General features: G+C 35.9%; 2 protein-coding genes across 2 annotated transcripts; both read left to right on the top strand.

The window, feature by feature from the left end:
* Positions 1–5,367: 5,367 nt before the first annotated feature.
* LOC117788344 (cell death protein hid) lies at positions 5,368–22,898 on the top strand. Its single transcript, XM_034627086.1, has 4 exons — positions 5,368–6,372; positions 18,373–18,892; positions 19,577–19,868; positions 22,075–22,898. The coding sequence occupies exons 1-4, from the start codon at positions 6,039–6,041 to the stop codon at positions 22,153–22,155; spliced, it is 1,227 nt and encodes a 408-aa protein (XP_034482977.1). The 5' UTR covers positions 5,368–6,038; the 3' UTR covers positions 22,156–22,898.
* A 2,109-nt stretch (positions 22,899–25,007) lies between these two features.
* On the top strand, positions 25,008–25,827 carry LOC117787442. Its single transcript, XM_034625971.1, has 2 exons — positions 25,008–25,335; positions 25,388–25,827. The coding sequence occupies exons 1-2, from the start codon at positions 25,063–25,065 to the stop codon at positions 25,778–25,780; spliced, it is 666 nt and encodes a 221-aa protein (XP_034481862.1). The 5' UTR covers positions 25,008–25,062; the 3' UTR covers positions 25,781–25,827.
* The last annotated feature ends 1,757 nt before the right edge of the window (positions 25,828–27,584 follow it).

Below are 27,584 nucleotides of genomic sequence, written 5' to 3'. Positions count from 1 at the left end.
AGTTGCATAAACCTTGATTCCCTTCTTTCGATGCCATCTCACAACATCATCATCATCATCATGGGCATCATTATGTTGTTTTTCCTCTTTCGCCTCGCTTCTTGTTTATTTCTGACTTCTTTTGCGCTTTCCACAAAGTCAATGTTCTTGGCGTTTTCGCAGCTGCTTTGCCATTGCCCACAGAAGGCGGTGGCAGAGGGGCGCGAGGGGCGGGGCAAAGATTGCGGCACATGTGACGATGTGGTCGCGTGCTGCCTTTCCATGTTGGCTGACTGGTTGACTTGCTGCCAGCCTGCATGCCCCCCCTTGTCCCCTTGTCCCCTTGGGACCCTAGTCAAAGCATCCAAGTTCGACTGTAGGCAACCGTTTTGCCATTTGCTTCATTTGAGTTTAGTTGCTGCAATTGGCTTAGGGGAAGGGCAGCTGCTGCCTCTGCCCCAACCTCTGCCCCAAGCTCTGCCTCTGCCTCTGCTGCTGTTGCTGCTACAGAGGCTGCTACAGAGGCCGCTCTTATCAAGAGCAGGTCATCAGGATGGGGGAATTGGTTGATGGGAGGCCGTAGAAAGTGTTACTTTTTTTTGCCACTACACAAATATTATTTATGTTTATCGCTTAAGCTTGCTAAAGATAATATTATCGATAACACAGAGAGATACCATTAGATCTTATTAGGAAAGATACATAGAGTTTCTTATTATATTAGCTAATTAATGTAAGCGCGATAAAAGTAATAGCTAATAAGCTAAATTTCGTTATGTTAACGTTAACTGAGAGTAAGTAAGATTTTGCAGAGATCAAGTAAATGTTATCGATAATTATTCAGCTTTATTATTTTTGTTTTTGTTTTAATAAATATTAACCTTGACATTTAAGGTCTATATGTATTATTTTTTATTTAAATACGTTTTTATTTACATCTCACATTAAGCAATTAAATACATGTATTTTTTAAACTATTAATTTTTATTTAATTCTTATTTGAGGTTGAGTTCAAAATGTGTGGTCCAGAAATCTTTAGAGATTTTGAAGAGAAATGTTCCTTAAAAACAACCGCTCAAAATTTTGGTGTTCCTAAAATTTTAGAAATTTATATTTTCAAACATGCTTTTTATGCATTTTTATTCGATTTAAAGATATTTTAATTCAATTTATTAATTATTTAATTCAAATCTCTTAAGAGCTTTTTAGATATTTCATAGCAATAATTTCTTATTTTCAGGAACACCAACAATTGGTTTTGGGTTGCTTTAGCGCTGTTAAAGATTTTTAGAACACACCTGATAATTTATTTCAAAAGTTGATATTTTTAAGTCAAATTCTTGACGTCCAACGTAATTTCGATTAATTCGGAATTTCCTTTGAATGTGATTCTACGGATAACAAACCTCGTACTAGAATTTAATCCAACTTAAAGCTGTTTAAAAATGTTTTGAGTTTCGTAAACAGTGGAATTCCTCACATTTTAAGGATTTTAAAATTTTTACAGGTATACACAAACATTTTTGGTCTGGAGTTTTAATGCTTGCAGTAATATACAGCAAAATATAAAAAATCTTATTAGAATACTTACAACAGAACCTAATGTGAAGAATAATATGTGTCTTTTAAATTTCTCAAATAATTTTTATTTCAATTTTAATAATAGTGTAAGCGTTAGATAGCGTAAATATCCATTTATTTTGTCTTTCCTTAACTCTCCCAATCTTTGTAAGCTTCGCAAATTTATCCACTTTGAACTACTTTTTAACCCCATTTGTGGCGTAGCTCATCCCCTCCCCCTTCAGTGCAGTTCCCCTTCGTCTCCTTGGCTAAGTGACAGACAGCCGAGCGCTTAATTCAACGGTCAGTTCAGCTCTGCTCGCATCTTTATCAAATGCTCAACCATAATCCCCTCCACCCTCTATTCACCACCCACCACCCACACCCCTTACCCTCTCCTTTCCCCACTCCTTATGTATTCAGCTTGCATTGCGACTGCGCGCAGACTTTTTGCGGCAGGCGCACAATTTACAGTTGTTTTGCCTAGGCAGCGGCAACGCCTAATTGGTTGTTATTGTTGTTGCTGCTGCAGATGTTGTTATGATTGTTGTTGTTGTTGTTGCTACTTATAGTAAATATGAATTATTATTTATTTTTATTGAAGCGGGCGGCGGCGTTTTCGTCACATTTTGCGCCAATGCAAAAAATTTATTTGTTTTCATTGTTGCTGTTGTTGCTGCAGTTGCGAAATTGTGTAATAAATAATTTACGCTCGCTTTTGCAGCGTGCCACATAATCATATTCAATAAAAACAACAACGACAACAACGACAACAACAACAACTACACACTTGAAACTTGGGTTGGGCCTTGGATACTTGGCATACGACAAACGTATTTACATATATGTACGTCGTACTCCCCCAACTCCTCTGGTTAACTCCCTTGATGTCGTTTACTCCGTTTACTGTTCGTTTAGTTCTTTGGGTCGCTGACCCAGAAATGTCAATGGGGAAGTCTTTTAATTTGTATACATCGCTTATGACCAGTGAAAATTATATAAACTGGGTATTATAGTCTACATAAACTTTATGTAACTCAAAAGAAATTCAGAAGGAAATACATGCCAATCTATTAAAAGTAACAGATGATCTAATCGAGCAACTTGATCTACTATTTTTCGATACATTAATAACTCGATATTTATATTTGCCGATTTTCTATTTCGATAAAAAAACGCGTTCTATAGTTTGAATTTACATCACTACTACAAACCATAGATACAGCGTTCAACTTAAAGATACTCCTTTTTCAGCATGATCAGTAACTGGACTTAAAGTTTATCTTAGATTGTATGATAAGTAAAAAAGTAGAAATAAAAAAGTAAAAATATAGAAAATCAATTTCATGTAGTTCGTAGAGTATGTGGTAGTCGATCACATTTGTCAAAAGCTCACTGACTTGTTTATTTAGGAATTATAAACTTTATTCTCCAATGCGAGTGTTTTAAGTGATTTCAATTTATGAGATCTTCTTTGTACTAAAATATTTTGTTATTGTTCTTATCATATTAAAGTGTTCCACTTCAGAAAAAAATAATAATTTAATAAAAATTATAATCAAGTTAACTTTGCTCAACAGAATTTATTAGGTATTTGATAATTTTGAATCAATTATTATAAGAATATGACGAAATCATCTATGTAAATATAAATGAATACTTTTTCAGCCCACTGTTCCTTGTTCTATCGGTGCCAGAACTTCTGGCGGAGTTCTAACGTATAAAGTTACAAATTAAATAAATAAGTACAATAAATAAAATTAAAAAAAATTCAAAATCCCAAAAGAAATATCAGCTAATTTTTGCGAATGAACATTTTTCTCATATTACGCTTAATCAGTTCCATTGTAAAAACAAAAGAAATCAACAGGCAGCTGCAACAGCAAAATGTCCAAGCTATACACCAGCTCCCCCTTCCCCTCCTCCCCACACCACACTCCTCCTCCCCCAACAACAAAGACTTGCATTGAGTCATTTGAATCCCTAATGAAAAGCTTTGTGATAATGCCACAATAAAAACATAAAAAAAAAAGAAGTCGAATAAGAGAGAAAAAAAATAGCAAATCAAACTAAAGCAAAACGATGTGAAGTATAAATCAAAATAAGCGAGCCCCCTTTTCGCATACATATGTACATATATGTATGTATATGTATGTGTTGCGTTTCCCTCTCTCTTCTTCTCATACGCTTTGCACCTCTTCGCTCGTTGCATGCGCAGTCATGTTTATGCTCATGTTGTTGTTGTTTAATTTATTTTTTTTTTTGACATGAATTTCATCATCTTTGGCAATCCTTGCATTACTCCGAACCTCTTATCTTTATCACATGTTATGGCTTTATCAGCACTTTCGTTGTCAAACTGGCCAAGTGCAGTGGAAAACTTAGAAGACATTTCAACTTTCCACTGCTAATTTGAATTTAAATACCAGTCCAACGGTTGTTTTACTCAATAGCGATTGCTATATCAAAATTCGATTAGTTCTATTATGTCAGTTACTTAAGCGATAATTAATCGATTGAAAACGATTATTCGCAGAGCTTTCAATATTGCAGTTACATACATAATTTTTTTAAAATGCAAAACAAAAAATAAATACGCCTTGCACCATTTTGCTGTTCTCTTTTGGTCGCTGTTTCGCGCGCGCAAATCATTTAAAGGAGGCGCATAAGAGAGAATGATGTAGCATAATTTGAGAGCCTGTTTACCAAGATGGAGTGGAGAGCAAGGGGGCGGTGGTGTTGCAGTGAAACAGGTTTGCATGCAGCAACACTTTAAACATATTGTGAAATTGGTCAGAATGTTTAACAGTGTAGCCAATGCTAGTTAGAAAGCTGCCTAAATACTTAAATGGGAGTCAAATTGTATAGATTTGTAGTAGGCAAAGTACTTCCTATACACAAAGCTTAACTACCTTTTCAAAAAATCTACTACTATTTTGTAGGTTCTACTACTATTCCTTTTAAAGCCCAGTTCAGTCTGTTGCTGTTTTTAAAAGTTTACCTACAGAGTATATTAGACTAAAAGCAGTTTATATTTCGGCTTAAGTAAGAATTAACTTGTCTCGTAATACTACAAGAGTGCAAATAGTACATATCTTTGCGCTATAGAGTATCTCAGAGTTGCGTCAACTCACCCACATTCACACATTCACACACGCAAACAGAAAGAAGTATCTAAGAGCGAGGCCTACGCTCTTTTTATATTTCTTATTTCTTGTTTTCTTGTTCTGTGCATGCAATCGCATTTTTTGTTTTGCTTTGACGTTCGCTGCTTTTGTTACCTGCTCAACAAGATCTTTGTGTTGCCTCGCACTCGCACTCACGCACACACACGCACACACACACACATGTAAACTCGCTCTCAGGCTGACTGAGGCAGCCGCCTACTCACTCACTCTCACGCTGGAAGCGCTCAATGTTCAGGCTGAATTTGTTTCTACTTCTTTTTTATACGTATGTATTTCGCTCTTTGCTTTGTGGCTGCGACGTTGGCGTTGGCGTCGACGCTGGACGCCCCGCTGCGTCCCCATACCCCGACCACAACTACAACCACGACCACTACCACTACTACCTGCACCGATGCGAGTATGCATGTGCCTAGGCTGCATTCAGCCTGTGCATCTCGCTCTCCCTCTGTCGCTGCCACTGTCGCTGCCGCTGCCGCTGCCCTGCTCCCATGCTCAATTATTCAGCTCTCTTAATTTGAGTCTCGTTCATTTTTTTGTTGCTGCTCTTGTTGTTGCTGTGTTGTTTAAACGCGTATCTTGCGGATACTCTGCCTCTGCCTCGCATTGCGCCGCACAGCGCAGTCAGTTTAGTTGAGTTCAGTTCAGTTCAGCCGCGAAGCGAGTAAAGACGTGTTTTCTCCTCAACCCAAACACACAACTCACAACACACAAGAAACAAAGTTGGAAATCAAATCGCAGTTTGAGTTAGCGACACGTTTTAAGTGCTTCCAGTCTTCCATACCGACTGCAACCCGTAGTTTTTGAGAATTGTTTGTGTTTTTAAATAAGTTGCGCGAGCTTTATGAGAAATGCAAAAAAATCAATAAAAAAAAAACAAACTAAAACAAAAATAATAAAAACTGATATACAATAATTCTTGACAAAAAAAAGTGCACGAAATAAAAAAAATAAATTTAAAAAAGTTATAAATAATAAAAAAGAAAATTAAATGAAATACTTTCGAGTGTGAATGTGCTGCAAAACATTTTCAAGCTGTACAAGTTCTAAAGGCCTAAAATGCTGCAATTTTTAATGTTTAAAATATTGCATAAGAAATACAAAATAAATTGATAATTCCAGTGAACGCCCTGAAAGGTGACACTGACAGACAGAGACAAGCAGAAGCAGAAGAACAATACGATACGAAGATAATCAGGCAGAGCAGGACAAACCGATAACCAGATAAACCGATTACCAAATACCGAAACCCCGAAGTGAAAACCACAAAACTTTGGACATACGATAAACCCACCCAACAATAAGCTATACACAATGGCCGTGCCCTTTTATCTGCCCGAGGGCGGCACCGATGACATTGCCTCGAGTTCAGCGGGCACCTCGGGCGCCTCCTCCTCCTCTTCCTCCTCGTCCTCGTCGGCATCGTCGTCATCCGGCTCGTCATCGGGCGCATCCACATCGTCGGGCGCATCGGATGGCGCCAGCAGCATCGCCTCACAGTCCCCAAACACAACCACATCGGCGACGCAGACGCCGATGCCGTCGCCACTGACAATGCCACTGCCTAATGACCAGGTCCTAACCGCCCTCTGTGAATGGTATCAGCAGCATCTCCATCGCTACAACTACAACATGAATAATACGACGGGTAAGTCTTAAATCCTAGATAAGATACGAATACGTGTAAGTTCACCTATCTATCGAAATGGGTCACTAATTAGCCAAGTTACTATCGTTCTGGCCACTTGACTGCATTTCCTTTCCTTTGGGTTTCACTTTTCAAGGTTGTTGACTCATTTCCAACACTTTTTTTTTTGTTTTTGTTTTTTTTTTAATTTGTTGAGCTTCATTCGCGACGTATTTTTTATTGTTGTTGTTGTTTTCTCCTTCTCTTTTTATTTTTTTGTGCATGGTCAGCACTTTTGGCCTGCTTATCAGGCCAACTGAAAACGAGTGCAACAACAAAAACAACAGCAACAAGGCATCAAATTACAGCCATATCAGGATTGGGCCAATAAAAACGAACGACATTTTAACCACTTCTGAAAATTGCCGTCATTTTGAAAAGGGAAATTAACAAGAATAAAGTAATACCCTTGATTAGGGGAGAGACAAATATTAAATAATTACATACCCAAGAGTGGAAAGTTCTTTTAAAAAAGGCATAGAAAAATCTTTAGTAAAAGTATTCATATTTACTCCGAAATTAAGTGGAAAATCTTTTAAAAAAATATATAATATTAAATACAATTAAAATAAATTTTTGTTCTAAGCGATCAGCTGATTTTAGTAATTCTTGTACTTTATATTGATTCCGATTTACATAATTCATGATCTTAACGTATGATCTTAAGTTCAATTTGCAAAGTGATTCAACTTTATAAATTGTAAAATGGTGAGAGAATTACAAATGAGAATCTGATTAACTATTACCAATTCAACGAAAAGTATCTATGTATCTATGAGTTTGCTAGTGGTCAGGCTGTGTCATGCGATATTTTCGAGCTGAATAACCAGTCCAAAAGGTGGGCGTGTGCTGGCCAAATGTTGTACAGCTGCTGCTGCTGCTGCTCGGCACGTTTAATTGGCACGCGCCACAAAAGCTCAACTCGAATGTCTTATTCGAATGGTGTACGAGTATCTATTAGATATGTATCTTGGGGCAGCAGTCGCTGCAACTGAAGTGGCAGCAACAACACAGCTAACTGTCCCAGTTGCAAGCCACTAACCCAAATTATTAAACGCCATTTGACCTTAGGCGCATGTCTGCCAAAAGCGGCAGTTGGGGGGAAGGAAGGGCTGCGTTTTTGGCTATTCACAAAGTGTTTGCAGTTAACGGCTGTTTAAGTAGCCATTTCGACCGTGGTCAATACTCGTATATTACCGTTTTGTTGGTTTTTGCGGTCGCCTTTTTGCGTAATCGACGCTGCCTCTTGTCGTCGACTGTCAGCTGCGGTTCGAACATTGAGAAAAACAATTTTTCACTTTTTCAATTTTTTATGTTGCTGTTTTTCTTTTGAATTTCGATTTTTTGCAACTGTCAGCATGGTCAGCTGTGGCGTCCGCTCGCTAACTTGGCTTAAATAATTATTTATGGCTGAGATAAGCGATTGTCGAATGTTAAACGAGAGTTCCCTAGCATGACTCATATTTAGTTGGATTTAATGTGTGTTATGTATAACCTACACATAAATAATAAAAATATAAACTAATTAAATATTATTAATAAGTAAATTTTAACTAATTAATAACTAACTAAATATAAAGCATATAAATAATTAATTTTTTGAATAGCAATAAATAACTTTTAATAGGTAAATATGTATGTTTCTTTTCTGAAAACTTTCGTCAATATTTGCACTAAATATTTAATTGTAAAAAATCAATATTCTTCAAATCAATTCTTCTTCAATATTATTACACATTTTAAACCTTGATTATTATTACATAAATTTTTTATTTTTGATCAATCATAAATGACAAAGACTGCAAAGATTTTATACTCTATAATATTATTAGCTTGCTTTTGACTTAATTTGTTTTTATCTAATTAAGCTTACAAGTATCTTCAATTTTATTTGTTGCCCGTGTTGCAACTAAACTTGGCTTACAAGTCTTCTAATGGTGCTGACACTTGCATTATCTTTTCTAACTGCTTTAAATTCCTCCCGTAATTTCCCCCCATCAAGTTTGTCTTCCTAACTGCAATTTCCGCCCCAAGTTTGTCATCCATTTCATTCTCAAGTGCATAATTTATCTAATAGTAACACAACTAAACTACTGAACAATGCTTTAAGCTCTTGACAACAACACCAACTTAAACTCGAACCCTAAAGGGTTGCCTCTACCGAACAACAACAACGGGAATGTTACCCCTATATTCGGATTTTTATTTTTTTTGCCGCAGCATCTTGAAATGCAAAGGCAACAACCCAGCATCAACATTCGGCTGGAGCAGATTGAAGCGCGCTTAGTCATCGTCAACGTTGGCAACCATCCCCCAAAAGGGCCTAAAAAAAAACACACACACACACACACACACACCCAGAACAACAACAACAACTACAGCGTTTGCTGGGCTTTTGTGTTGCTGTCGCCTAAGTTGCTTAAGCGGCTCCGAAACCCACCCTTAAAGCACACGCCTAAACAAAAGGTGCAATGACAGTGTGGCCCAAACATCCCACTCCCAACTGCTCCCTGCCTGCTTCCTCCTCTCTGCTTCCTTGATCAGCATTGCTGCCTCAATCTGGCTAAAAGCGACGCCGTTTTGGCTGCTCTCTTTTGGCCTGGCCATTCGCATCATTCGGCGAATGTTGCTTTTCACTGTTGCCAACAGCTGTTTTGCTGCTAGGCGTTGTTTTTGCAGTCGCTGCTGACGTCGACGTCGACGTCGACGTCGCTGTCGCACTTGACATTTTGCTGCATTTTGTTTTGCTCAGCAACTTCGCTGTCGGCAGCGGAAATCACAGCGAGCGACGTTGAGAAAATGCAGAAAAAATGGCGGCAAACATGGCGACCCTTTTTATTTTTTTGGAGGCATGCCTTTTCCTGTTCCTGTTGCTGTTGCTGTTGCTGACCTGGCAACAGCTGACGCTTAACAGGATTGTGCGCAGTGCAAGAGAGAGTGAGAGAGCGAGAGAGAGACTGGGAGAGAGAGGGAGAATGAGCGAGATGTAACTGCTCATTATCTCATTGCCAAAGTCACACAAGTTTGTACAGCCTACACAGCGACTTGTGGACTATAACGTCATTATCAGCAACCCCGAGCATCATCATCATTATCATTATTTTTTGCGTCATTATTTTTTATCATCATCTCTGTGTATTCTGCATTTCCTTTGCACTTTGCGGCTGAGCAAATGCAAATTTACTTTGCTCTGTTGCCAGGCCAGCGTCTGTTTCATATGCATGCATGTGTGTATCTGTGTGTGTGTGTAGGTGTGAGTGTGTGTGTTGCCTTGGCTTTTGCTCTGCTTTAGCTGTATGCATTGTTTTCTGGCATTGTTGTTGTTCTCGTTTCTCGTTGTTGCTGTTGTTGTTCGTGATTTGGTTTTACATTGACCGTGAATTTGTTTGCCGCTGGTTTTATGCAAATCTCAAATGTTTCTTGTCGTTGCAGTTGCCTCATTAATTGCTTCATACAATCGGATGTGGCATGCAACTTCTTCCCACCTCCCTGCCTCCCACTTTTTACAGCCATTGCCTTATTTTTATGCTGCCAATTGCCATAAACATTTTGATGATCGAAAAATCTATCAACGCAGCTGTGTGGCATGCAACATCAACTTGCTGCAAGTGCGAAAATATTACTTCTAAGAGAAATTTATTTTTTTTTCTTTTTTTTTGCTTTTGGCATTTTTATGGCATATTTTGTTAGCTGCCAAAGGGGGCGTGGCAAAGAGGCAGCTGTGTTGAAATCTAGAGAAACTATAAATTCTTAAAGTTGCCTCTTGGTTTTGTTAATGTGTGTGTGTGTGTGCGTGTGTGTGTGTTGGCGGCGCAATGAACTTTCTCACAGATTTCAAGTTTAAATGCCCGCCAGGCACTTTGCTTAATAAGTAAAGCACGAAAGAAGCTACGAAAAAAAACAAGTGATGAAAAGACTTGACACTAACACTAAGTATAGTATATAGCCAAGTGTCTGACAGTATGACTGACTGTCTGTCTGTCTGTCTGTCCGTCTGTCTGTCTGTCTGGCTGGGTGTCTAGTTGGCTTTTGATTAAGTCTTACACGTCTCTGGGCCGTGTTAAATTGTTTGCATTGAGGCGCTGCACTGAACTGAACTGAACTGAACTGAGTTTATCATGGACTGGGAGCCAGTTGAAACGTGCTCAAGTTTTTGTTATGAAATTGAGCCTAGACAGCTCGGCAATGTCCTTCAGACAAAAGAAATTGCGCCCAGGATGCGAGAGCGAGCGCGCTCAAGGCAAAGTGGAAAAGGATATGTATCAAAAGGAGCTAAAACTAAGAAACAGGATATGCCACACAGTCTATAGTACTTGCAACTTGTTATAATTGGCAACAAGCGGCAGCGTGAGAAAGTACAAGAGGGGGGAAAATGGGATAGAAAGGATATGAACTTCAATCATAAGAAGTTCTTTTAAGATACCATTTTCCTACTGTCAGTTAACATTAATAAAAATCGTTCGAAAGCAAAAATAAATTACGAATACGCTACCTAAGAAAATCAAATTTAAGCATATCTATCTAGACAATACTTTTGGATTCTCGAATTCTATCTATTCCTTAATTTTACATTTTTGAAATAAAAAAAATCATTTTTTCTCATATTGTTGAAACAAATTTAAAAACTATAATATAATAATTTTTTTATTTAATATAAATATAACATATTTTATTTAAGAGATTATATCATTTAAATAATAAAAAAAAAAAATAAAGATAAAAAGAATGTGAACTGGAATCAAAAGATGTTCCTTTGTAAAACCATTCCTTTATATTGCTGCAACTGCAATTTTTACTATCTGTTAAAATTAATAAAAAACTTAGTCAGAGCAATTAACAAAGCGTATAAAATGCAATAACAAATGCACTTAAATGCAAAACGTTGGCCAGCATTCGTTGAGATGAAACGCAATTAAAATAATTACAATAAAAAAAAGAATTAAAAAAATACGAAAAAAAACGGCAGCCGCAAAACGGCAAAATGCACGTTTTATGTGCCACCTCAACAACAACAAGAACAACAACAAGAACAACAACAAAGGCAATAATAGTAATAAAAAATAAATAAAAAAAAAAACAATAAACAATAATAAATAATAAATAAAGAGCAGCAGAAACTCAAGTTAATGTTGGCACTGCCAGACTCGCTGTCTTCGCTTCGTCATCCGCTTGTGGCAGCAACTCGTGTGTTGACCACTCGCTGGTATCGTGTCCCAAGGGGTTGTCCCTACCCCTACCCCTACCCCTGTTCCTTCCTTCCTCCCATTGGGCGCATTCAATTTCAATGTGCGCCGTTAATTGTTGTTAGCATTTTGTTTGCACATTTATTAATCGCCTTTGATTGTTTATTGAAGAAGTTGATAGCTTGATTGTGTTACTCGAAACTCTCAGAAAACATGTTGTGTCTCAAATTACATGTCTGTTGAATCAGTTTTTCTTGTTTGTTTATGCTATTTAAAGCTGGCATTTTAATCATATTATTTAAACATTTTCTTGGCCTTTTATTCGAACATCTTTAAGCGATGTATTCCATCATTTATGCTGTCGTTTATCATGATATCTTGGCCAAAGAAACACATGCTCAATATATTTGATATCGCTTCGTTGCAGCTGCCACAAGCAACATGCAACATCCAACTCATCCACAGATTTTCATAAAATATGCAAAGACCTTTTCTTCGAGCAAGTTTCCATGCGTCAGCGTATTTTCAATGGTATTGACTGGCTTTGGCCAAAACTGTATGCTCCCCTCTCTTAGCCTTGGTAGTGCGAGAATATTTTATAGCCTTTTTAGCTGTGTTGTCGCTTGGCTTTGTCTGCCCAAGTCGAGAAATTGAAAAATTGCATTTGTCTGCCATTTATAAAATATTGAGCATGCTACTTTTATACCCAGTAAATGGAATTGATAAGACTTTGGGCATATTGAATGCATTTGATGACGTATAATATTTACAGAGTAACTTGGAGTTTAATTACAAATCGTATCTTATCTAAGTGCAGTAATATACCCCATAAGTCAACGAGTGCAAGGGGAATATTAATGGCCCTATTTTATAAAAAAGATACAATATATCTGTTAGTTTTTCTGAGAACTATCAGCTACCACTGTGATTACATTTTTACTCATTAAAATGCTTTTTAAAATGAATGTAAATGTTTTAAATATTTATTTTAATTCCTAATTTTATTGTGTGACAGTTAACAAATAAATGTAAAGAGCATATTTATAACAATGCAGGGTATCTGGCAGTCACTCTCTGCCCTTTTAGCTCACACGCAGTCTGCTGATAAGCGTTTAAGCTTTTTTTCAGACATTTGTTTGATTTGCCTGAGAATTGCGAATTCCATTGAGAAAGAGAGCGAGCGTGAGAGCAAGTTTGGTATTTACTTCTGGTTGGAAAAGTGCCTCATTCCAATTGAAAAAAAAAAAACAAAAACTATTCCATAATATGTACAAAACAGAAACTGATGCCTCTAAATGTATCTTTCATTGAACAAATGGCAAATCCCCCGTTGCTTTAATTAATTCTCTGTGCACTGCAATTAAATCAAACTAAATGATAATTGTTCGTTGTGGATTGCGTGTTCACGTGGTCTACAAAGTGAACTCAATTTATGAAAACCGATTCGAGTTGTTTGGGGCACGCGTCTCGAGAGGCACGCACTGCCTCAGTCTCAGTCTCTGGCTCAGTTTATTTGCCTCCGTCTCCAACCTTGCACATGAAATGCGAAAATTGCACAGTTTAAAAAATAGTTTGTATTTTATTATTAACAATTTGCTGATATATTTTATGATTCGCACGCCTCACGCTTGAGCAGCTAAGCTTGGAAACAAAAGATGCCACATCTGCTTTATTCAATTTACGACAGACGGACGTCAACATAAGCATACATAATATACGTATACGTAATTTATAATCTAACCTCGATTACTGCGTTCTTAATTCATTACTTTTGATTATCGTTTGTTATTCTTTTAGCACTCTGTCTCTTATTTCGAATACTTTTGATAGTACAATTTCTTATTCCACAACTTTCTTTTAATTTCATCACATATTATTCAATATTAAATTCTAATCTGAAAAAACAGAACTTTCTCCTTCGGCATGCTCCATGACTCAGAACACTTTCATCACACAACCTTGCGATGATTTCCGCATTTTTAATCAGCTTCCAAATTTGTACAAAAGAAAACAACGGTAAAGTGCATTACACAAATGGCTAATTAGCGTTACCAAAATTGGTAATTAACAGTTGGATATGGCAATTCGATCGGATCGCATCGGATCGCATCGATCTGTCGTTTGATCGAACACCAAAACACCTGCTGATTGACATTCAACGTTTTTTTTTCCTTTTGTTTCGATTGCTACCAAAATTGGTCTAGAACATTTGTCATATGTACAATTGTGTAGACAAGAAGCTGTTGACAACATGGCTGCGATTTCTTTTTAAGCTCACAATTACGTCTGGTTCATTAACTGTGGGAATGCGATCTCAAATCGAGACTTCCTGCAAATCAACCACGAAACAAACAAACCAAAAAATGAAACAATTAGTCAGGGTGACCGTGAGTTGAATGCTCATTGGGGAATGCGAATTTGGGATGAGACATTACAAATTGTACCGTTAACAGGTTGCTGATGAAATAAAACTATTGCTCGAACATACAGATATCTGACAGTTCTGAGATTAATGAAATATAAAATTGAAATATAAATAAAATAAAAGTAAAATATAAGATTGATGAAAAATAAAATTTAAAAAAATATAAAATTAACTAAGTAATATCATGTCATACTCTAAGACAGCTCTGAGATACTTTAATCACATAAATAACTCTTAGAAATCTAAGAAACTATGAATTCAAAAAAACAATACACAAACATTTTAAATAAAATAAATAAGTGAATAACAGAATATGATAATAAGAGTTTGATAAGAGATTTAACTATTAGTTCTTTTCGATTTCAATGGCTTGACTGAGATACTCATTTACACATTTTCAATAAATACAGGGTATACAAAAATGAAATACAACATCAGCCTCGCCCAATTAACGCGACAGATTGAATGCGATACGAAGCGAGGCGACGATCCACCAAATTTGTAGCACGTCGCATCGTGACAGTTCAGCAAATCGCCTTAAAGGAATGGAATTCAATTGAATTCAACTCGAATTTCAATTCCATTGAGTTTGAGTTGGAGTTGTAGTTGTAGTCGTGTGTGGGGGCGTTAAGAGCTGACAGATCAGGTGTGACAGGGGACAAGATCATGGGACAACATTCGGTAATGCCAATTTTTGACATTCTTTTCATTTATGGTATTGGGGAATTATGCAACACATGACAAGTTGTTCCCCGCTTTTGGGATGCCTCATACGTATTTTTGTTGCAAGATGATCATCAATAAACATCAGATTGGTTCAGTGATCGCAGTGACAGTTAACAAGCAAATATTGCGTGTTTCGAAGAATTCGAAATGAGGCCATAGAATGCTTAAGATCTGCTAAGAAGATATAAAGATCTATATATTTATTATGAGCTGGCATATTTGAATATCAACTGGAATACTTCTAAACTGATTTGCAGTTATAGTGACCAACTTAAGAGTCATGTCAGTATGTCAGCCACATTGAAACTTGTTTCAATTTCAATTTCGATTTCTTCTGCGTCGCAACGCAGTTGTTGCCTGATATTCATACTTGTATCTAATTGTTGTTTCAATCGTTGTTGTTGTAGTTGTTGTTGTTGTTGCTTTTTGCCAACACTTCAAGGCCATAATGAGCAGCGCATATGCTGCGGGTCTGACGCTTTGACGCCTTGACGGTCTCGACTCTGTGCCTGACATGTAATCAAACTGGCAAAATGCATTGGAACGTTTTGTTCTTTTGTGGCAAGCTAAGCGTAACACACACACACACACACACATACATATACATGCGAATAGTGCAACATTTTTCACGTTTTTTCTTTAGCTTGGTTGGTTGGTTTTTACTTCGGGCCGCTTGTAAATTGTTCTTGAGCTTTTAACGTTCTGCTTAGTTTAACTTTTAGCTTGATTTAAGCTAAAGCTAAGCTTTGTATTTGTTATTGTTATTCTTGTTGTATCATTTGTTGCTGCTGCTTAGCTGATTGATGTTTGTCAGCTGCTGCCGCTGCTTGGCCTTAACAATTGTTGCAACATGCCAGTATGAAAAATTAAAGTAAATTATACACATAATTGCATTGTGAAGTCGTCGCACAGATGCGACAAATGCCACACCTCTCCTTGCCCCTCCCTACCACCCTCTGCCCCCACCACCCCCCACAAATCCCTTGCCACAGTCGCAATTCAATTAAACATTTTGCCATATCGTTGGCCATTAAAATACTTGTATTCGTATTAACAAATGCAGAAAAAAATGGCAAAACAATTGGTCACGTTTCGTCACCAGCAACAACAAAAACAACAAAACCAATGACAACTACAACAACAATAACAATAACAAACTGCAACAATTGCAGTTTCAGTGCCCGCATCGAGATGCGATCATAAAATATAAAAAAAATATGTTAAGGTGCCATAAACGTCCTAAACGTTTTGTCAGAGATGAGACAGAAATCACTTTTCCCAACATAAACGGTGATTTCGTAACAGTGATTTAAGTTAATATATTATAGGGAATTTATAAATAAAATACAAGTAAAGTTTAGTTTAAATATCATAAAATTCACAGATCAGTCATTAAAGTTCCAGTCAGGAATAAGAATAGATTTGGTAACTGTGATTTCACCAAAAATATAACAAGCAATAAATAGTAATATTATAAATTATTAGTGACCTATTTTGTCTTTAAGGATATGTTTTGATAAATGGCAGTAGCATCTAATTAGTCAGGAATAGGAATAGATTTTGTAACTGTGATTTCACCAAAAATATAATAAGCAATAAATAGTAATATTATAAATTATTTGTGACCTATTTTGTCCTTAAGAGTCTAGATAGATTTTGTAACTGTGATTGCAGCTAAAATATAATTAAGAATATAATAAAGAATTATAAAACTAAGCAGCTATGAAAATTGATGTCTTATAAAATAATAATTGACCGATGAGTCTAATTAGTGCGATGAGTAGTCACAGCCAGGAACGAGTCACAGTTTGGTGAACATGAAGCGGAAAGCACAGCACAAACAGATACGAATACTTGTGCCCACATAAGTAGACACAATTATACATACATACACAATTACACATAGATACTCGTATGCAAATGCAATTTTAGCACTTGGCAAATAATTTTCCACACAATTTGCAATTAGTAGTAACATTTTCTCAATGTGCCTCATCATAAAGGCACCAGCATGAGCCCAGCTCAGGCAAACTTAAGTTAAGTAGTTATATAAGCTGGACAACGACAACGACGACGACAGCGACAACTATAAGATATGAGATACAAGAGCGAGAGACAAGACAAGTACTATATATGCGGTGTAATGATGCCTGACTTGGACTAACTGGCTAACTGCACACACAGTTGGACTCGCTGATTTTCAAGGTTAAATGCAGCGATGATGGAGCTGAGCGCGCGTTGAGCGCACGTGAGTTGCAATGGAGCCTCGGGCAGCTGTTTGCTGTTGTGGCTGCAAACTAGTTTCAAATGGCATAAAAGTATCTCTAAGATACAAAATGCGCGCGCATTGCGCCTGAGCATAAGGAGTGCCGCTGCCAGCAATTAACCGCAGATTTTTTTTTAGTTTGCAATTTTGCTGGTTGTTTTTTTTATTTCTGCAACAACAGCTGCAACAACTCGACGATGCTGCCATAAGATATTCGAGTTCAAGGCTAATGGGTCAACTGCAAATTAGAGTCGCCTGCAGGTTGACGTTGAATGACATTATTTGTAGCTATATCTATAGCTGTAGCTGCAGCTGTATCTGTATCTGTATCTGTACCTGTATCTGTTAACTGTGGTCAGTATGGCCAATTGACATGCCAAAAACTTGCCAAGTTACGTGCTTTGCAACGACTTGCAAACAAAGCCCTCTGGGCAATTAGCTGCTTGAGACATTATCGTATCGGTCTGCTGTCGAGTGATTTGTATAAATTTTGCATTACAATTAATCATTTGTCGCTGGCTAAATTGCTTTTTTAAATAAATAAACATTAAGAAATCATATGAAAACTCTAGCAGACTTCGAGACTACACAATTTATGTGCATATCAAGTTGACAGTGACTGCAAACTTGTCTATCATCACTTTTGTTCTCCATATGCTTGAAAATTATTAACTAGGGTCAATCAAAAATGCATACATAAATAAGGTTACTTTCTAGATATATATGATCTAAAAGTTGCAAAAGATAATTGACATAAAGATACATTTTAGTTTATATTCAGGACAATGAAAGATACTTCAGATAAATGTTTATTATAAGGATGCTTACAAGCTTATATTCTTTTAAGTACAAAATACTTTTAAGATACTTTTTAGTTATTCTTTGAAAACGTATCTACGTATATAAATAATTGTAGATAGATCGTAACAAATGCTTTTAGATAGCTTCCAGTTACTTATATTTATGTTCGTTAAGAAAAGATACTTTTATACTACATATTTTCATTATATTTTCAGCTTATGTTCAGTTGCCTTACAGATATTTCTTGTATCTTGAAAGCAGAAGTCATTAAAAATGTTATGCTTCTTAATTTGTCTGGATTTAACGATCAGTTTTACGATCAGCTTATAGAGAGAGGACTTGCCATAATTAAGGCTGATTTTATAGCTAAACTGCCACTTATTACAACGCACAATGGTCGACGTCGACCTTAGAGACTTCCTTTCATTGTCCGAGCTGCAGTCGAAGGGCCAATGACAGTAGCACCTTTGTTTACGCATTGTTTGTTAATTATTAATGGCGAATGACATTTATTTACAATATATTAATTAATTTTTGCCTTGCTCTCTGTCTGTTTGCAGCCCCGCAAATCTTCCAGTACCCGACACCGCCGAGTCCCTCGTGCTCTATGGCCCAGTCGCCCAGTTATACGGGCGCAGATGTATTTTTTGCTCACGGCAATCATGTGCCACAGCCCCGAACACCGCGCAGCAGCATCAGCTTTGCCGCCGGCGAGGAGCACAACTTCTTCCGGCAGCCATATCCGGCGCCGTCGACGCCGCAGCCAATGCCACGGCAACCGCCGGCACCGCAGTCGGCGCCACCGATGCACTACAGCCATAGTTATCCACAGCAATCGACACACTTGCTGCAACATCATCCGGCCTCATATGGACACCCGCTGCCAGTTGGCGCCTACTATGCCACCTACACACCGCCACCCACACCGAATACCGCGAACGCTTCCACCTCCACCTCCTCCACATCGGGGGCAGCATCGTATGGCCGACACGGTCATGGTCCAGCCCTGGCATCGACGCCCCTGGCGCCAACCGGTCCCAAGATGCGTCTGCAACGCAGTCAGTCGGATGCGGCCAGACGGTAAGAAGACCAAACTCCACTCAACCAAAAAAATCATTTCATTCATTATAATCCTCAGTTGATTTATAAGTAATGTTAATTTTTAAAAATAGGAATCGACTTTTTACATAAAAGGGAGTAAACATTTATAAGCAGTACACTCTTCTTAGAGTTAAAGATTAAATTCCCTGTTTAAATTTGTAGGTCTTTTAGAGTAACCTCTGCAAAAAAATGAAATTTAAGGAAAAAATAATTATTTTCAACAGCTTTAAACTGACTTTCAAAGATGCTTTTTCAAGATAAACATAATAATGTTTTAGTTCTTTCTGGAAATACACACCATTAGGGAGAAATTCGGTCTTTTAAGGTTGTAGTGTAGATTGATTAGACGAAATAACGAAATTTCCCTGACTAAGTTTCAAATAGATAATCTCAATGTTTTTACTGATCGTCATCAAACGTATTTTTAAATCTTTGCTTAAAAATATTATAAAACTGAAAGCAGTGATTTATTTTCTTCGAGTCTTAGCAAAGCTAACGTAATCACTTGATAAACTCAACAACGCAAAAATTCAATTAATGCAAAGGCAAATTCAAATGCAAATCATTGCCAATTAATGATCACATTCTTTTTAGTTTTCGCTTACTTGTGTACACACTGATAAGAGCATAGAATTTATGGTGATAATGTTGTGTCTTTTATAGCAAACGTTTGACCTCGACGGGTGAAGATGAGCGTGAGTATCAGAGCGATCATGAGACCAGCTGGGATGAGTTTGATGATCGCTATGACAATTTTACGGCTGGACGGGAGCGTCTTCAGGAATTCAGTGGACGTATACCGCCGCGCAAGAAGAAGAGTAACAACACCAACAACAACAACAACGGCAACAACACCGGCAACACCCACAATGCAAATTCATGTGGCACTGAGAGCAACCACAACCACAATCAGAACCACAGCCAGCAAAGGCAATCGGATGAGCAAAAGAAAAAGGTGAGCATCTGATTCACATACTCGTATACATATGGTAAATACGAGTTCATTAACTTTTATTCACATCTGTGTGTGCTGGCAATCTCCAGTTGACACGTGCTAGCATTAGTCAAAAACCAAACTAGCAAAGACATGCGACTAAAAATAGTTGCAGTTTACAGCCAATGACAAATTGCTCACAAGGAGTCAGTGTCAGAGTCCAAATCGCGAATGGAGAATCGAGAATCGAGAGTCGAGAATCGGGAATCGGGAGTTGTAGACTCGTGCATATTTCAAATGCAGTTGTGTGTGAATATAAGGAAAACTTTTGCACATGCTAAAAGTGTGATAAAAATTAATTGCGCAGCGCTGCGCTGCCTCTGCCTCTGCCTCTATCGCTGTCTCTGTCTCTGTCCCACACTCAATTTCTCTGCCCCATCCCCTTTGCTGTGGCTTTTGCATCGCTACTTTATGTTAATCTAGACAAGTGTCGTTCCCATTCTGATTCGCCACCCTCCCTCTCTCCTGGAGCTGCTATAATAGTTTAGTCAGTCAAAGAGTCAGCCTTTGTCAGCTGTCACACATGAGTGTGTTACACAGGCTATATATATATATACCGACTTGTAGATATAGTATATAAAAAATATATATAAACTATATATTCTATAATGTAAGCGCTTAAGTTTAAATTTTTTTAATACCCTTGTCGATGGTATTGTAATATTCTCATGACATATATGACACATTAAAGGAGGCGCGTCAGAGAGATATCTTAATGGAATGGAACTTACTCTATTTAAAGACTTGTTGGCTTTTACGAAATACAGCGAAATTTGCAAAATTCTATTTAAAATGTATCTCACACATTATTTTTAAAATTCATTAAAATGAATTCGCTGAAACGTATGGCATAATTAGTCAAAATTTCTATTAAAAAACTCTTATTTTAATTTATTTTTTATTATTTAAAAGAAAATCGCACAGCATAAATAGATTAAATAAGTATGTAAGAGTATTTACTATTCGGCATTGCGCGTAACATACTATTATTCTCCTTCTTTTTGTTGCCTGCGCAATTAAAAGAAAAGTAACCTTCAATCGCATGACACAGACTTCAGACACAGTTTTATTTATATTTCTCTGCTGCTGCGTGTAATTTTTATATTAGATGTAGTTGTAAAATGCAACCAAAGAGAGACGGGCTTATCTCAAATTTGAAGGCACGGAATAAAAATGGTTGAGACCCTCTTGGGAAGCTGCGCGACTCGATTTGCCTTATCGGAAACGCGTTTTAATGAGATCGTGAGAATTTTTTGTTATCTGTACAATGAGCAATACATGAAAATAGAAATTAAAAGAAGCTTTCTTTTTGACTAATGATTTAAAAGCAATAGGAAAGATGCAAAACGATAAGATAAAAACATTTATAACATTTTAAAATATATTACAATATGCAAAAAGCTTGCAAACCAATATATTTTTGTGAAATTGTATCCAACAATGCCCAAAGTAAAACAATAAATAACATAATATTATTATTTTTCCTCTCTCTGCACATCCATATCACGTGCCAAAGAAAATACAAATGAATGCTGTAAATTAAATATCCATTGAGCACGACAAGCAAAATTGTCAAATGATTTCGAAAATAATTACGCTATTGACCAACCATTGACCACATACGTGTACAATGTACATACAAGTATTTAGGTCACTGACATCAGCTTCAGTCTATGTGACGCTTGATTTACGCTTGAGCATTGGCGGGGGAGGGTTGAAAATGTGGTCAAACAATCGACGAGGCACGTGCGATTCTATATACGAGAAGTGTATGTTCATATTTATACGACCCTGGGGACCCTTTAGATATAATTGAGTTGACCGCATAACAAGTGCCTAATACTTCTTTGGCGGGACGAAATAGATTGTCATTTTTCACAGCATTGGTTTTTTGAAAGACCTGTAAAAAAAATATAGATCGGGTATAACCTTTTAAAACTGAACTCTAAGGTTATCAAAAGAAGGAGGAAAAGATTCCTTACTGAAGTGTTCGACCTCGTTTTCCCTCAGATATAGAATTTATTTTCTAATAGAAAATGAGTCAGCTAGTCAATTCGTCATAGCATTGTATTTGCTTACATTTCTTATACTCAATCAAAGTAAAGACTATGGTTGATTTATATACTCTTTACTTATTTATGTTTTTGATTTTTAAATCTATTTTTAGAAACAACAAAGCTTCACTTGGCCGACAGTTGTCACCGTTTTTGTACTGGCCATGGGCTGTGGTTTCTTCGCAGCGCGATGAGTGCCAAATGGGAGATGGAATCAACAACAACCGCATAATTAATTGTATACTTAACTAACGATCCATAGTTAAAATCGGCTAATATATAGAACATTGTAATCCCATATACTTATTTACTTATCAGTAAGTGCATAGTTTATCAACGAAAATTCGAGCTGTAAAAGGTAAAGTCATAAAATCGTACAGACATAACTGATACGCATTAAAATGAAACCCTATAATATTGTGTATAAAGTTAAGGACGGTTGACGGGACACAAGAACAATATAAATATATATAAACTAAATTTATATATATATATATGTACATTTAGAATATACTCTAAATTGTTTCTCTAAAACGAATAGACTATCCTTTCAAGAAATACTAAGGAAAACATTCAAACTGCTCAATTGCAAACTGTAGACTGGCTAAAGACTAAACGACAAATGAAAAGATACAGATATTTTTGCTAAAAACAAATTAAGTATACGAGTGAAAACTTAACATATTTTTCGGTAACGCTTTTTCGCTACAGACTTAAAAGTATTTTTGTAAACTCTATATAAAATTAAGAAGTACTAAAAAAAAAAACAAACAAACTGCACAACAAGTTAAGCTGCCATTTTTGAGATACATACATTTGAGATACTTAAAGATACACACAGATGCATTTATGTATTGTGGGCCGGTCTCTTAGCAATTAAATGTTTGAGCATTTTCTTTCTTGCTATTTTGCATTTAGCTTTGCATTTCGTTATTCATAAAAAATTAAAAAACAAAAAAAAAAATTTAGTAATAATATTATTTGCTTCCACGTTAATTTCAATAAATTAAATTGTATATTTTTGATTGTCAAACAACAAATTTTCAATGTCTTCGATTTGTAATATTAATTACAAGAAAATATAAATAAGAATTTATAGCAATTGTCCAACTCAATTGAATTGTTGCTTTAAAGTAGTGAAAATTGTCAACAAACAAAAATATTTAGCTTTAACTGTTATAAATGAAAAAATCAGAAAGAAAAAATGCCACTAAAAAAAAGAAGAATGTTTTTATTTGTATATAATTGATATGCCATTTTTGTGATGATTTTGTCAATATGATTTATCATGTTTTTAGTTAAATTTCGTAGTTTTGTAAGCAAGCGTTTATCATGTGGATTATTTTGTTCATTCTTCAAATTGGTCTCACAATTTATAGTTTAGTTTTTAAGCACAACGCACAGTACACAAGAAATTTGAGCAAAAGGTCAATTGAAATTTCCCCGAAGACAAGTTCTACCTTTGGTTAACTCTCAAAAGCCAACGATGAATGATCTCTTAACTGGAAATTAATCGAACAGCAGAAGGCGCCACTCAATTGATCTCCATATGATAGCCAAAGTCAAAAGTCAAAATAACGTAATTAACATTTTTGTGGTAAATTTCACCAAATTTTGCCAAATTTCTTGACGTTTCAATGCTAATCGATCAGTTAAAAGTGAAAAAGTAAGGAAATTACAAAAAAAATATTTAAAAAAAAAAATAAAATAGATAACAAAAACTATTCCCAAAAATCGCATTGATCTCATGGATTTTTTTATCATTTACATCAACAATTTTTTACTTGCATTAAACGCGATGAGAAATATGTAAATTAAGTATAATTAAATATAGAATTAAGTATGTAAAAGTTTAGCGTTAGGAGCGCCAAGCGTTTTAGTTTACATTTGTTTAAATACTTAAGCTTTTTAATTATATATCTGCTTGTCAATTGACACAAATTTCAAATATGTTTAATACCTGTAAATATAGCATTAATTTTTCATAGCTTAAGTTATTATTCATTTCAAAAGAGATACGAGTACACTAGTTAATACGAGAGCAGCAAACAGCAAAAGTAGAACAAATTTTCTTTATTATTATTATTTTTTTTTATTTCTTTAAAGTATAAATAGATAAATACTGGATTATACATATAATTTGTAAAAAAAAAAAAAATAAGTATTCCATGCACACCCAAAAAGAAAAAAACAAAAAAAACTCTGAAAATTCTTTGTAAATTTTTCTAAAGTGAATCAGACTCCAAGGTTTGACATGGCAACATGATAGATCCTAACTCTGGTTCATTCTAATTAGTTTTCACAATGATCTCGGTAAAGTTTTGTGGCCGCGCGCCCAAAAGTCAACGCGATTTTTGGTTTGCCATAAACTGAAACAAGGCAGAAAAGCAAGAAACAAAAACAAAACAAAAAATCACATAGCGAAAATTTGTTTAATTTTTATACATGCAATTTCCCCGTTAAAATTAAGTAATTCGTAATTTTTGTATATAGCGCAAAAATCAAATGCCATTTTTTGTATAGATTTGTTGGTGCCAAAATAAAAATGAAAATGTGTGTTAAAATGTGTGCTGGCAACGTGTTTAAAGCTGCAATGCAACACATATTCTAACTTAAGTTCATAAGCGATAACGATAAGGATATCGATGTCGATTAGCCTTAAGCCAAGCCCATCATTTTCAACATATTTCAATAATTTTCTTATACTTTATAACTTGTACATTTTATATTATGCTGTAATATTTTAATATATAATATCATTATGATCTCATGAATATGTTCATAAGACGAAAGTATATATATGTAAATGAAATAAACACGCATACAATATATGTAAGAAAAATTATAAACAAACAAAAAACACATGCACAAAGAATATATGAAAAACGAATAAAAATTTTAAAAATATAATTTTATATTTTTGTTTCTATTGTAGTTGGCGTTGCTTAACGTTATAACAAGTTTGGGTAACTCTTCGTTTCATTGCTTTAAATCATTTCAAACTGTATAGACCTCAAATTATACTAAAAGGAAATATTTGAAAGCAAAAAGTTTTCAATTCTTTACATTTTCTAAAATTTTTGTTTAGTTCAATCAGAAAAATGGAAAATTCTCCGGAATTACAGATAATGAATCGACGAGTTTTGGAGGCGCTTTCTATATTGCAAGACGCTGGATTTGACAATGTGTCTTTAGAAGCTATTATCGAAAAGGTGGTTCCTATGATACAACGTGACGATGACTTGCAGAATTTGCCCAACAACATAATGGAGTCATTGTCCACTTTAAAGCAAGTTGGCCTCGTAAGGGAATCTCGTAACTCGGAGTTTATACTTTGTCGGTGTCCAGTCAAATCTAAATCTGCTACCACTCGGGTAAAGTTATTCTAAAACTGTTTTGATTTAAATACAAATATCTTGATTATAGAAACGCAAGAGTTCTGAAACATTTGAAACACAAAAGAATTTATGGAAAATGCGATCTTTATTGAACGCCAATCATAAGCCCCACAAAGTGATGTGCACCGAGTGTCGCTCGGCTCTCTCAACCTTTACTTCTTGCTATGAGGATCTTAGACAAGGTCGTACCATAGCCTCCAAGTTGCAGCTTGCAGTCTTACTAGGACGCAACCAAGAAGTTGAACCTGTCGAGACAATCGGAGACGTTGTTAATTTAAATGCAACAGGACACACTAATGTTGAATTTACTTTTCGACGTCAAGATGGAAGTGGAGATGCTTCAACACCCAATAATTGGACTTTTAATTCCCCAATTCCGATTCACTTGAAAGACGAGCACAAAAAGTCCGAGGAGAACTAATTTAAAATAGTTTAAGTAAACGCCATCTATGTTTCATTTGATAATCTAAATATTTCAGCTCTACGTATTATTGCATACTTTTGGGGCTGATAATAATATAAGAGAAAACAAAAATAAATTGTAAAATTTAAGAAAAAATTGTTTAAAATCAATAAACGCAAATAAAAAAAGTCCATTAAAATTCGAAATTAGTTAATATAAAGGTGAATGATTCAATGAAGGCTTGAAGTACTTCACCCTAATAAAAAATTCCACAAAAAATATCTCAAAATTGGCAAAATTCGAACAAAAATTCTGCAAAAACGTACAAAACTCTAGCTTCAAAGTTAAGAAAAAAGGGTAAATGTTTTCTACTTAATTTTTTTAAAATGTACCCTTTGTTTTAGGTAACTCAGATCAAACCAGATCGGAAATTTTTACTGAGAGACAATCTTCGCCGAACAGCGGAACTTTCTAAACTTTAACTTTGCCTCAAACTACTGATAGATTTCTCAGGAAAAAGAAATCTTTCAGAGGATATTTATTATTTATTTGTTATTATAAATCTTAATATTGTTAAGCTACACATTTCTAGTGTTTTTATTCAACCCTCTTCTCTTTTGTGTGGTGGTTCTTAATGGTGGTGTGAATGCTGGCCACTTAACCAGCGAATTATGTTGTCTAAGCCAATTTGAAGCTTTTGTGGTCGCGGATTAAATACTCATAATTGCTGCATTGCAGCACGCGACACGGTAACAGGATACGGAACACGGGGCATGCCACAAAAATGATATGCTATTAACAGCTTTAACGGGGCAACTGGCAAAGGAACATAGGTTGTGGCATTATTATTTCAACCTGCCCTGAATATGACATCCGTTTCCGACTTCAATCGCAACGGGCAGCTGTCAATCAATGTGAGACCAGCCGAAAATTGCTGGCATATTTAATTTGAATTGCGTTTTGTTCACATAAATCTGAGCGTGTGCCTTTGTGGGTAAATCGCAGAATGGTCAAATGGTTGACTGGTTATCGCTTACGTTTTGCTTCTGAATCTGCATTTAATTGGACATTTGAGCGTCAACGCGTGTCACATTTTCAGCTCTTTATTTGTCTGTCCGTCTGGTCTTTACATGCTGAAGACTTACAAGTTTTCAATTAAATTTTTAAGCTAAACTAATCAATAGGCATCCCACTCTCAATAGTTGCATATAGTTTATGATAATTACTTTTTGGTTCAGCACCTGACAGCGGTAACGGGGGGAACAATTTGAGGCCTGCCATTTACATACTCATGCATTGGCATTTTACTATCAACCCAAACCAAGTGACAAAGCCAATAACAACAAAAATGAGTGCCCCTTCCAGCTATTCAATTATAATTATTACAACTACAGAGATGGGACAAAACACGGGTTCTCTGCATTTGGCAATTTTCCGTGAATTAAAGTTAATTAACTGCCTGCGGTTTTCCATGGATTATAAAGAGCAAAAGAATTGGCATTATGTTCTTTGCAGAAGTGCATCGCAATAACATTGAATTTTGGGACAACATACACAAAAGGAAAGGTTGAAACACTTTACAACGCTGATTTTGTTTTATCAACATCACAATGATTTTAAATAAGACCACAGAAGAAGCAAGTAATCGATTTATTTATATTGCCACCTAAGTAGCATAGCTACAAACTTTCAAAATATAAGGACAGATTTCATATGAAATCATATTTAAATGTAAATATGTAAATTAGGGCCTTACATTATAAAATATAAGAAATTCTATGATAAAAATTAACCTTAATATTAATGCATTTATTGTGTTGCT

Source organism: Drosophila innubila (genome assembly GCF_004354385.1).
Source record: "Drosophila innubila isolate TH190305 chromosome 3L unlocalized genomic scaffold, UK_Dinn_1.0 0_D_3L, whole genome shotgun sequence".
Lineage (NCBI taxonomy): Eukaryota > Metazoa > Arthropoda > Insecta > Diptera > Drosophilidae > Drosophila > Drosophila innubila.
This window is presented reverse-complemented; position numbering and strand designations above follow the sequence as displayed.